We start from the raw sequence: 13,322 nt of genomic DNA on the forward strand, positions 1-13,322 counted from the left end.
CATCCCGGGCCGGGCTCGGGCCTCAATTTCCAGTCCCAAGCCCGGTCCGAAATGACCAAAAACGGGTATTTTTTTATGAAAAATAGGTATAAAAATCATTTATTTATTCCGAAAATAATTATTTTAATGCTTACATGGCATATTTTCGGGGTTTCGGGCCGGGCCTGGGCTTCAAGTTTGAACGTCCGGCTTTTATGAAGCCCGGCCCGAACCCGGCCCGGCTCGAGGTTTGCCCAGGTATAATTTCACCTGTGTAATTCTCAATGTACAAAAGCCTAGTGTTTTCCAATGAGGTGGATGATCGATTGAGTCGAGTGTGCTGCATCCAGGGACGGAGCCAGAAAATCATCACTAGGGGGTGGGGGGGAGAAAAATCAAAGCCGCAAAAAAGAACTGCTCCATCCGATCCATAATAAATGTATTGAATTTAGTACAAAGTTGATGATTCGGAAGGAGTATATAGTTTTGATATCCAATATATATAGATAGAATAGCAAGTAGAGTCAGATCTAAATAATAAAAATATAACTACAATTGAAGAACCAAATAAATTTTATAATCTGAACATAGTTCGGCAGTTTGTTTGTTATAATCAATTTTCTAATCTGAACACAATCAATTGAAGAACCAAATCAATATAGAAGATGAAGTAGATTAACTTGTCCACCTGCCGTGGTGCTGCCTGCTTGATTAATCAGCAGCTTCCGATTTTGATCTGGAAGAGAATTGGGAGCGCCGCTGGTTTGGGACGTTTGATCTGGAAGAAAATTGGGAGCGTCGCTGGCTGGGGACGATAGCTGCAGCAAAGAGACAACGCGAGCGCATCGAGGTTGGGCTTCTTCTCTTTGCTGGGCCATTAGGCACAAATATGCAGTCCCACATGGGCGGGGGGCAAAATCATAGGTCCAACTAGGAGGAGGGTGGGGCTGCATCCAATTTTGCTATATGTGTTCTTTTCTGAACTAATGGTAGGTACTACTGGGAAAATAGCTCTTGTAGACCTCAAACTGTTTTGGGAAGTGCATGTGGTGGCTCATCTTTATTTGCTTAGGCAAGCCTTTGCTTGCTTTGTGAATCTGCCTGCGCTGATAGAGAAAGACAATAGAATGCAGTTTTCATATGCAATGCTACTTGTATGGGCTGGCTGGCAATTGTCTGTTTTTAATCACCTCTGTTTAGCTGTACAGATGCAAGGAAAGAAATCATAGTTCATTGACATGCCAGTAAGGAGATACTTCCAGACTTCTAGAAGCAATTTCATTGATTTTTTTTTACCAGCAACAAGATCGTATTAACAATCGTCTTCATTTTCTATCCTCTTATTCTTTCATCAATGTCATGAAAGATGGAACCGATTTCTGTTTTGCATGATGTGGCAATCTCCTCAAAGAAATGGCTGATAGGAATTATTGCAGGTACTTGTAGCCTCTACGGACACAAAAGTATTACGTCACGCACTATGCTACTCTCTCTGATTCTAAATTCTTGACTCAAATTTGTCCAAACATGGATGTATCTATTCTTAAAAAACGTCTAGATACATGTAATATTTCGACAATAATTTAGAATCGGAGGGAGTACGTTAGAACAAAATAAAATTTTCTATCAGGCATCGGCAAGATCAATGTTGAAGTTAATAGATCACGGAATTACCGGTAGACGTGTAAAACCGTAGCAAAAATAGAGTTGATTTAGCGAGCTGATGCCGAGTAGACGAACTACTAGCTTCTCCTTGTGAATCTTCGTACGGTTCGTCCAAGCGAGTCCAAGGTTGAAACAATTATGAAAGAGTCATAAATCTTCCCACGTAAACAAGCTAAGGTTGTGTTTGTTGGATAATATATTATTAGTACACTATGGTATAATGTGTTCAAAATTATTGTCATGCATATACATTGTTTGATGGAGTGAAAAAATGATCATATGTAGCAAAATAAACACACACACACACTCTTAAACGACTAATTTACATTTAAAACAGTACAGTCAGCACTAATACAAAACTACAGAACTACGTGGTCATTCATGTCATTTCAGCATATTTTAGCTGCAGTCAGACCAGTCGCACAAACAAACAACTCCAATCTTTCAGCTGCAGCTGGCAGACAAACACAACCTAAAAGGTTCGACAATGATGGTAGAAAGCTGCAAGGAAGCCAATGGGGCCTTATGTAATGTTAGCAAGTACACTACATTTTTCTTTTTTGCCAGGGAAGTATACTACAATCAAATTGAAGTGAAAGCACTAAGTTGCACCTGTCATGTGCACCAAATTTCTTCCCGTTGCAATTCCAAACAACTTCATTTGGTCTTGCGTCTTTCTTTGCCTTGCTTTAGCTGCCAACTAGTAAGAACCTTATCACCTTCCATTTCTCACATGTGTTCCTGCCTTTGGATTGAAGAATGCCATCCAACCTACAAGGATCTGCCTCCTGTATTGATCTGTCTTTGCATGATTGATTTATAACCGCTACAGGGAAGCAACTTCACAGGGATTCAGAATAGACCTTAATTGTTGTTACATAGCACGATTTACTATATCACTGGTTGACTAATTGTGTAGTAATCTGTGCATGTAGTTGTACATGAGGCTATTTGCAGTCATTGTCCATTGCCTCAAACGTTAGAATGGAACATGCACCAAAAATTTTAGCACCAAATTTACATATTGTACACCAAAGACAAGGATAATGCAAATACAACGCCAAATGATCAGATACATATATGCATTCTTTGTACTATGGTTTCCTTAGCATGGCCAAATCAGTGCCACCTCGGGCTCTTGGCACTGATCATCATTTGCTACTTTTCTTTACATCGGAACTATGTAACAGAGGAATAACATAGAACCACAACCTAAGCAATGCACTAGAACATGATAAGGTAAGGGTGCATATTTATGATCTCATACTAACATCAAGCATAACACTTCTTATATTTCTCAGAAGCTCTTGTAAGGGCCTAAGCTGCCATGCCATCTCATTTGCTGCATGCAGTGCTAAAACTCGGGTTTGGCAGCAGCATTCTGCCCCAGTCCAAGCCATGGCTGGCTCTCAGGCTCCTTCTTTACAGGTGGTTCATCTGATGGAGAAGAGGCATATGGTGCCTTTGCATGAAGGCTATAAAAACAGAAAAGAAAGTTAGATCCAGAAAATGCAGTGGTGACTAAACCATACCATACAATGTGACAGAGAGAGCAAATTACCGATCATTCCTCTTCTCAAGGAACCGGTGAAGTGATGCCTTCCTAGCAATAGGCAGATCTAGCAGGCCAAAAATAGTTTAATGAATAATTGACATCATAGGATTCAACAAATCGTATGTTAAACATCACAATAGACATGAACAACAAAGTCAGGTAACTACCGGCAGCGTTAGGATGAGCGGGCTTGTGAGCATCAGTCTGAGCACCAGGCAAGCTACTTGCTGGGGCCGGCACAACTGTTTCAACCTTCTTGTTGTCGGTAACAGGTGCGGGCACGGGTTGTTCTGAACGACAGGGTTGCCCTTGCTAGCCAGCTAAATCAAGTTCTTTGCCATGTCAGCTGGGAAGTCGTTGAACACGAGCACCTTTCCACCATAGAAGATGCTCAGCTCACGCTTCTCTTGCTCCCTCTAATTTATTTGCACACAACTCTTGAGTACACTTGGGAAGAACACCACTCCAATTTACCGTCAGTTGCCTTCTGAGTGTCAAGCACAAATATTCTTTCAGAAACGGTTCATGTACTATCAACATCGGTACAAATCAACTCTTTCTATTAACAAGGATCCAGTTTAAGGTCCATAGACTCTGAAGTCTGAGCAACCTAGTGTTACAAGTCTGAGCATGCATGACTGATTAGATCATTCCAACAAAATAGACAGCAGGTTCTTGTAATTGCAAAGATTCAGTTTTAACTGCTCTTTCAATTATAGTTCATGCCAATACAAAATCTTCTTCCAACATTTAGTACTGATTCAGTCATTCAGCTAAACTAACACAAGATAGGAAGGCTTCTGAACTCAACGTTTGGCTTTTATTTCTATGATTCTCACAAGCTTAGTATGAGCCTAAAATAAACATCGAGTAGAGGAAAGTGGCGTGTGTGGTCCAATACCTAGCAACAGCATCAGGGGTAGACGCATCCTGCACACTGCCCAAGCCGGCGCTCTGCGGGAAGAGCTCCATGGTCTCCTTCTTCATCCCTGGCTCTTCGCCCTCCGCTCCGAGCAAAGAGCTCTTCGTCCTCTGCGCGTCTGCGTCACCTGAAACCAAATAAAACCGCGCACATATGAGATCAGAGAACTGGACCGCCCGCTCTGAAATTCCAGACCAAATCGACGTGAAGCCAATTGGAACACGAACCCGCCCAAACCTCCCCCAACCAACGGAAAAAGGCGACCAGCTCTAATCGACAGCATCACAGCAATCCCAGACCACGTGCTCACCTTTGCTGAACCCGAGGCTAAGCTCGGCCGCGGCGCCGCCGTTCTGGCGGACGTAGAGGCTGAGCAGGCTGCAGGCCACGGCGAAGCTGCTGGGCTTCTCCCCGGGCCTCGTGGAAGCCGCTGCCATCTCCTCTCCTCCGCTCCACAACAAACAACCTCCTGCTCAGGCGCCTGAAGAACCAGCCAAGCTCGTGGCGCGGTCCTTGGCCGGAGCAGCGGTGGTTGGTTTGCCTCTTCTCCCCGTGTGCCTTCACTGCCTTGGCCGTGTGCGTGTGCGGAGGACGCGGTTTCAGGTTCAGGGTACGAAATGAACCAGAATGAAAATGAGTGATTAAAATAAGGCGCGGGCCGGGCCAGGCCAGGCGGCCATGATTGTTGTTGAAGAATTCCGCACGTGGTAGATGTGGTGGGGCTTTCGAGCGAGAGTTATTTTCCTTACTTTTTTTTAGGGACGTTGCGTCCGCCGGGCGCTCTCTCTCCCGTGTGCGCGTGTTCATGCGGCGTCGTGCCATCGTGTCCTCGGTCGGCATGGACAGCAGCCGTGCAACCGTGGAGTGCAGAAGAGGGAAATGGGAACCGCGGTGCTCGTGGTGTTGAACTGCTGGAGCAGAAAGCTGTGTTTTTTTAACGGAAAACGCTGGGTTTTTTTTTTCTTACAAGAGCAGGTTGCAGACAGAGTTTGTGGAGTATTTTTTTTTCTGTTTTTTAACGTGTGTATATGTATTAACAACGGTTTTGTTATATCCAAGTTGCAACTTAGATATAGTCACCCTATTAAGAATCGTTCTAAATCAAATACTTCAAATGATGCTGGTTTGGTGTCAAAAAATATATTTGATAATACTCCAAACGGAGTATTATGTTAGAAAAGTGATGTTTTATATATTTGTAAAATTTCAAGTCCAAACTTAATTTCGTTTGGTAGCAGCGAAATGTTCCGACATTTTGCCGATGTTGCAAAATAGCAATGCATACTTGAGAATGTTCTATAATACTGTAGAGAATATATAAGAGAAGATATCTGCAGTGAGCTTTATAGATTGAATGAAAGTTCTGTCATTGGAAAATTCTAGACATTTACCATGACAAACACTAGCAATTTCTTCATGGTACACTAGTAAAAATCTAGAAGTAAGATATTTGTGTAGAGTACTCTAGAGTAAAGATATTTATAGTCGTAGAATTTGGATGGTTGCCACTTGACAATAATGCAACGGTGTTGTAATACTATAATGATTATATCTAAGTCGCTTGACTTTCGTTTAGAAATAAGTCGATTTCTCAGACATTGGATACGGCTTGTGCTTCGAAATTCGAATGAATTATGGAAAAAAGACGAGTGATATGACATCCATATACTACACGGCTCTGATACGTCGACTGATGTTAAAAATCATACGCATAAGACATAGCCACACACATGCTATAAATATAGGTGCTCTTCTAACCTCGTTAGTGCACTGCCACACTACGAGAAAAGAAATGAGCTATCATTATTAAGAGATTATATACTAACACAACTAGGTATTGATAACTAACTAATGATAGGTATGTATCCAAATGAGATGTAATCCCAACGACGCCTCTCCAATACGAACCCCCTCACTCCAGCAGCCATACCCTCCAAAACCCCAGTGATCACAATTAGTATTCTTCACCTTCCAATACTTCTTCTCGGTCTTCTTTTGTTTATGCAATACCGAGGCTTCGACTTACTTTAATCGGCATGCAAAATATCAGTTATATAAACCATATACACTGCTTACGAGTGTTGATCTCACTAATGAGGCTTTTGCAAAAAATATGATTACTAATGTATTTATGGAATTTGTCCAAACTTTTCTAATTTCTCAAGTGGATCACCAAAATCTGGATTTCTCCGTTGCTGAAAATCTTTATTAGCGAGATAGAAGGAAACAAAATATACACAAAGGTTTCATGATCTGCTTTTCATAATCTTTAGTACCATGGCATGAGAGTAAACATAAAATAACAAATTCACATGTACACTTGCATGACATAATAACAAGAATAAAACATGAGATGGTAAAGTTGCATTATGTAACGAAAAACATTATTAAAAGTGAGACTTCATATTATACTATGTGCACGAAGCGTAAAAATCGACTGGCAACTATTATTTCTTATTGCTTAATTTCAACGATTAACATTTCTAATTGCTTCATTTCAGCACATTTGCATTGTCACATGATTCATGTACCGATTGCTTCTTATTTCAGCACGTTTGGCATTGTCACATGATTCCCGTGCTGTTTCGAATTGATTGTCATTCAGGTTACTTGGTTAGTTATTTTGGATTGGATTATTTCATTAATGCTTACATGTGACAAAAGAAAATGCTGAAGTAGTTGTTTTTAACTGAAAGAGAAATTATATTGTTCACAAAAATAATCGACGATTTAGACTTTCACACACGACCTTTGAAACTCGGCTTGGATAATTGATTTTGATCATAGTTAGCGCAACTCCAACCACACAACTCATTGGGGACGGACCGGCGGGACGACCCATTTCGGTCCGCCGCAACCCTTTTTCCACCCAAATTTGGTCCAGGTTTGGGTCAGAACGAACAACACGTTCAGATCTGTCCGGATCGCGACCCAAACAATCAAAACAAATGCTTTTGACCACGGATTTGAGTCGCATGGCTGGAGTTTGCGCTGAACTTAAGGAAGTACTTTTCAAGTAAAATCGGCCATCACAACTCGACTAAAATAAACGGCTGATTCGACCGCATTTCGGCTGCAGCCTCAGAGGCCCAAAGCTGCACTTCTGCTGCAGCCCATGGATGTACGACCTGAGTAACCAAGAAGCACAGTCAGCCCAGGAACCTAACAGCCCCATAGCGTTTCGGAGTCCCGTAGTGTTTCGGGGCGAAACCGCCGCCGCCGCCGCGCAGCCGCCGCTCCGTCCTGTTCTTCCTCGCCGGTACCGCCTGTCTACCTTCCTCCTCTCCCCCCCGTGCTTCTCTGCAGGGCCACGGGCGCCGCCGTCTACCCATTCCGTGCTTACCCAGCCACCAGTCCGCCATAACCATCCCGTGCCTCCTCGCCGCCGGCGCCTCCCCTTCCCGCCGGCGACGTAACTCTTCAGCTCGGGAGGTTCAGCAGCAGCCTCTTCGTTGAGTTTTACAAATAAATTTGACAAGGAGTGGTTTCCCCCGTCGATCTCATCCGTTCTCTCTCCGCGTGAGCTTCAGCGGCGACAACACTGGGCTGCTGCGGCGAGCACAGCGAGTGAGTGCCACGGAGGCAACAGAGGATGATGGGCTCTGCATTTGACGGGCTCTGAATTTTCGAAATCTCTAGATTGCCCCAGCCAAACCCCTAAACCCTGTCTTTACTCTCCCCACGGCGGCGCTCCCGAATCTTTCGACGGCAGCGCGACCCTCCGCGTCTTGCGTCTCCACCACTCAACCCATACGGCCACACGTCCTCTTCTTCCTGTGACCTACTCAAGCTCCATTCCGCCGCCGCAGCTGCTCCCTCTGTCCCTGCAAGGCTGGACCCGTCCCGCAACATTGGACATTGGTTTTCCAGGCACTCCGTAATCTCTGTGAGCTTTTACTCATCTCCCTCTAAACCCAAACTAAACTAAGCTCCACAAACTTTGGGTGCGTACACACATCTAGATCCTCCTGAATTTCAGTACATGTTATATAATTCCCTTTCTGCCTAAATTTTATTATTTGTGCTCTCAGCAGTCAGCATTAATCTGGCCTAGTTTGTCATGTCATGTTCTGTCAGGAGTAATGGTGGATATATTCCAAATCCTGCTCTGCTGAAAAGAACTGTGCACCACTTAATTCTGCGCAAAGCCGCAAATAACATTCTTGCGACGTTTACATGATTTATGTTCTCACTCAGTGCCTTGGTGCTCTATAAAACTCTTTAAAAGGTGGCTAAATCTGCCCTTCTTTTCATGCCTCGAATACTTGTGCTTGTTAGTGCTAGATGTATTCCTTGGTTGGGTGTTTTTAGTTAGTACAATGATTTCTGCCCAACCTAAATTCTAGTCCTGAATTTACATTGTAGGGATTTTTATGGGAACAGAAAGCCTGGAGGCTTGGAATTAGGGATAACAATCACAGTGATATCTTTGTTTCTTGCAGGAAATTTTTATATGACTTGTACAATTATTTCTGGGGTGGCTCTCTGCGCCAACTAATCAAGGAAGTATGCTCCATGAAGTGCAATTTTTGTGTACGTTTTTCCTTCTTCGACTGGTGCTGTCAATGTAAGGAGGGGACATTAGAGCCCTACTTCTGCGCCAACTAATCAACGAAGTATGCTCCATAAAGTGCAATTTTTGCGTACGTTTTTCCTTCGACTGGTGCTGTCAATGTAAGGAGGGGAGATTAGAGCCCTTCTTCTATGCGACGTGCAGTGCTAGGGTTCCTGCATCAAGACCTTGTAAAAATAAACCACCCTCCAGCATCGCGCCTTTACTCTCTGGCTTGTTGTTTGAAGATCTCAGATCATCAAGAAACCACGGGAAGCTCTGTTTGCAGTGAGTATAGAAGTCAGTGTCTTCTTCTCCTGATCACGCAAGCAGTTCGGACATCAAACGGGGACAAGGCCAAAAAGATAAGCTTTGGGAAGTGTGCCAGGTTATATGGGCTATCTCGGACAATTGGGCTGTTTGCATTGCTTATACGATCCTTCTTGCCACGGAGAATCAGAGAGATTTGGTGCTTGATTCGGAGCATTGTTGATTACTGTGGAAGTGCCGGCCCGGAGTTGTTTGAGTTGGCACCTATGTTGGTCAGCAATTTGGGTGGCTCAATGACATTGCTACAAGTTCATGCTACAGCCATACGGATTTTTCTAGAGTTGTCGATGTTTGAGGATGCTCTCCTCACTTACACTGAAGCCAAGAAAGTTGGAGTGGAGCTGCAGCTGTGCAACTTCCTGCTGAAGTTTTAGTTGAGAGGAATCAAATCATGTATGCGAGGAGTTTGTTTGATGATATGAAGAGTTCTGGTCCGTCACCAAATGTGTACTCTTATTCGGTTTTGATGAGTGTGTATACCCATGGGGATAGGTTATACTTGGCAGAAGCTTTTGAGCTTCTTTCTGAAATGGAAATGGAAGGTGTGAAGCCGAATGCTGCAACCTATGGCACTTACCTCTATGGGCTAAGCCGTACCAGACAGGTGGCATCTGCATGGAACTTTCTTCAAATGCTTTGTCAGAGAGGCTACCCTTGCAACACTTACTGTTTTAATGCAGTGATTCAGGGTTTCTGTAGTGAAGGTCAGGTTCAGGAAGCCATAGAAGTGTTTGATGCGATGAAGAAGCGTGGGTTTGTCCCAGATACTCATAGCTACAGCATATTAGTTGATGGGTTATGTAAGCAAGGGGATGTATTGACAGGCTATGACCTGCTTGTTGAAATGGCAAGAAATGGAATAGTGCCTACTCTGGTCAGTTACAGTTCACTTTTGCATGGTCTTTGCAGAGCTGGAAAGGTTGAATTGGCACTTGAGATTTTTAGGAGGCTTGAAGGACAAGGTTTGAAGCATGACCACATAGTTTACAGCATTGTTCTTCATGGCTGTTGCCAACATTTGGATATAGAGGTTGTCTGTGACCTTTGGAACGAAATGGTTCATCATAATTTTGTTCCAGATGCGTACAACTATACTAGTCTGATATATGCATTCTGCAGATGTAGAAATCTGAAAGAAGCACTGGGAGTATTCGAACTCATGCTTGACAGTGGAGTAAGCCCCAACATTGTGACATGCATCATTCTAATTGACGGCTTCTGCAAAGAAAGGATGATTGGTGAAGCCTTCTTATTCCTTGATAAAGTACGTCAGTTTGGAATTGTCCCAAACCTTTGTACCTACAGAGTTATCATCAATGGTTTGTGCAAGGTCAACAAATCTGATGACATGTGGTGAGTTTTTGCAGACTTGATTAAAAGGGGCTATGTTCCTGATACTGTCCTTTACAGTATTATCATTGATGGTTTTGTGAAAGCTTTGAAACTACATGAGGCTTTCAAGTTGTATCATAAAATGTCGGATGAGGGTACAAAACCCAATATCTTTACATATACTAGCCTCATAAATGGTTTGTGCCATGATGATAGGCTCCCAGAAGTTGTGACATTGTTTAAACATATGATCGGGGAGGGACTGACACCAGATCGTATTCTGTATACATCTATTATTGCGTGCTATTGTAAGCGTCCAAACATGAAGGCAGCTTTGGAATTTTTTAGAGAGATGGGAAAAAACGGCTTATCAGCAGATGCTTTCGTCTATACTTGTTTAATTGGTGGCTTCAGTAAATTGCTTGCGATGGATGGTGCACAGTGGTTGATGGAAGAAATGATAAATAAGGGGCTTACACCTACTGTTGTAACTTATACAGATCTCATAATTGGGTACTTCAAAATCAGAGACGAGAGAAAAGCTAATATGATGTACACCAGTATGCTTCAGGCAGGCATTATACCGGATGCCAAGCTCAGTTGTATATTGGGTTTAGGCGATGATGCGGATGGTTTTGGGGATTCTCGGAAAGAGAAGGATGTATTGTAGTGGCTCTATTAACTTGCTACTGTTCCTTGAATTTTCCTGTTTTATAGTCAAATGGGGCAAGCATACCTGCGTGAAATGATGACGAGAGAATAGCTTAGTGTTCAGCGAGCAGCTCTCAGAGCGTGTAGTCTTGTACAAGTGAGACTGGAATTGCAAGCACCTTATTTACCAAAGTGGCCTAAAGATCCAAGTATTCATACTATCCCTGTATTCCTTGAGTTTTCCTGTTTGATAGTCAACAGGGGCAAGCATTTCAATGAGCTGTAAGCAGATCAGCAGTGATTGGTGAGATCTGGCATGCAGCATGCTATTGGAGACTCAGGATAAGATCTAGACTGGTCAATTGGGAGCATTTAGGTAACCTCAGAGATGTATATGATTTCGGCAGGTTTGCTTCTGTTCTATTGTTCACTTTTTTGAAGCCTTATTTACACCCAAATTCTATTTTTAGTGTTCTACTCCTAGACAACTTAGTTCCATGCTACTCTACAAAAGGAACCTCCCAGAATGGTATTACACCTTGCTGCAGGGAAATGTTCTGTACATGTAGGCTACTGTGTTACAGAAAATAGATTAGTTTCATACATCTCACTGGGTATCCTATCTTTGTTGTGTAATAAAATCGGAGTATATTGAGCATGATACTCACCTTTGGACCCTCTTCTACTCATAATGATTTTTTCATTTCTTTTCCCTTTAAAAAATGTAGGCAAATTCTGTTCATTAAGTCAGTAAATTGAGTAAAACATAGTCTGAAAACGACAAGTAGAAATTAGAAAGATATAAAGAATGGCATGCATTTGTTATTTTTATTTATTTTCACATTCTTCCAGTGCATGTTGCCATGTATTCCAACTTTAGTCCTTGTCTAGCAATCAAAACCTTGCATTTTATGTTTCTATCTCTTCTGGTTTGTTTGGCGTATACAAGTATACAACATTTGCAGTTTCTGACGAAAACTATTTAATTGCATGTATTCGTGTCTGTTGATATTTCATCCGTCTTCAGCAGAAATCAGCATATCAATGATGCTCTTGATCTTCAGAGTACTGTTCAATATAGGTAGCAGATTTTGCTCAGATTTTTCAGTGACAACTGGTTCAAACCTATTTCATTTTTTTGTTTTGCGGGGAAAACCTATTTCAATTTGGGCTGTACTTAAAACAGTTCTAACATTCCAGGTGCAGGCTCTACTTATAGCAGTGCAGAGACTAGGCAGAGTAACTTGTACGTTGCATCATGTCCCCCTTTTCCTTTAGTTTCACACTTGTATCATCTTGCTCTGATAAATTTAATATTCTTATTGCTTTGGTCTATGTCAATGTTAGTTTTCATTAGCACAATAGTCATGCGTTGCTATGCCTTATAAAATAACACGTTCTAAAAGAATGTTGTACTATTTATTATCTGTATTATCTTAGATCATGCAATCCATATTTGTTTTCATCTCAATGATTTGTGTCAAATCAACAAGTGATAAAAAAATCAAGTAGCACTCCCAAAAAATGATGGACCACCACCACTGATTAAGTCTTTTATAGGAGTAAAGGTATGGTGCATCGACACTGATTTTGGCACCAAATTTGGAAGTAGTACAAATATTGTGTAAACAAATAATTTAAGCGGCTAAATTTCTTATGATGGAACTTTGTTTATGAGTTATACGCTTCAAGGTTTCACATTATATTATTACCTCCTGAGGCTTGGAATTTACCATATTCTGATTCTTCAATTTATTGAAAACCAACCGGCACCATCCAGGCATGAGGGCATGCCTCTGGCGGTCCACCGGACGAGCATCGACTCAGGTTGGGTGACCAAACCACAAGCATGTTTGCCAAGCTTGTCTAGTAAGTTTTCTTGACTGTGAATTGTGCATATTATGTGCTCGTCATTTTGGTTTTATTCTCTCAAGTTGGCATATATATCTTGATGTGTTTTTAGATGGTTCAGTTTGTCAAGTGTTACACGAAGATAAATATGTGTCTCTAGGGAAGTTTTAAGTTTTTAACTTCCATACCGAGTAGATGCTAGGCCTAGACGAGGGGGAGATTGATATTCTCATTCCTTTGAAGGTGTGCTTAAGCAGTGCTATTCTGCTTGAGAACATAAATCAACTTTTATTATAAACAAAAACATGGTTGCGATAGACTTAAATGCTAATCTACCTGTGTCATGGCACCCTTTTCACATTATTGTTGTTTGTGGGATCAAATAAATATTTAATCTTATCGCGGCTAATGCAAACATTATATTTTGTCCAGTGTTAACTATGCTGATTAACTATTCTCTATGGCAGTGTGCTGATTGACAGGGA

The 13,322-nt window shown here is 42.1% G+C and overlaps 1 protein-coding gene and 1 pseudogene across 1 annotated transcript; one reads left to right on the forward strand and one right to left on the reverse strand.

Moving 5' to 3' along the window:
- Nucleotides 1-2,618: 2,618 nt before the first annotated feature.
- Nucleotides 2,619-4,759, reverse strand: LOC100842323 (annotated as a pseudogene).
- Nucleotides 4,760-7,261: 2,502 nt separating this feature from the next.
- On the forward strand, nt 7,262-10,601 carry LOC112270850 (pentatricopeptide repeat-containing protein At1g12300, mitochondrial-like). Its single transcript, XM_024459258.1, has 2 exons — nt 7,262-8,007; nt 8,564-10,601. The coding sequence occupies exon 2, from the start codon at nt 9,395-9,397 to the stop codon at nt 10,358-10,360; it is 966 nt and encodes a 321-aa protein (XP_024315026.1). The 5' UTR covers nt 7,262-8,007; nt 8,564-9,394; the 3' UTR covers nt 10,361-10,601.
- The last annotated feature ends 2,721 nt before the right edge of the window (nt 10,602-13,322 follow it).

Source organism: Brachypodium distachyon, chromosome 2 (genome assembly GCF_000005505.3).
Source record: "Brachypodium distachyon strain Bd21 chromosome 2, Brachypodium_distachyon_v3.0, whole genome shotgun sequence".
Classification (NCBI taxonomy): domain Eukaryota; kingdom Viridiplantae; phylum Streptophyta; class Magnoliopsida; order Poales; family Poaceae; genus Brachypodium; species Brachypodium distachyon.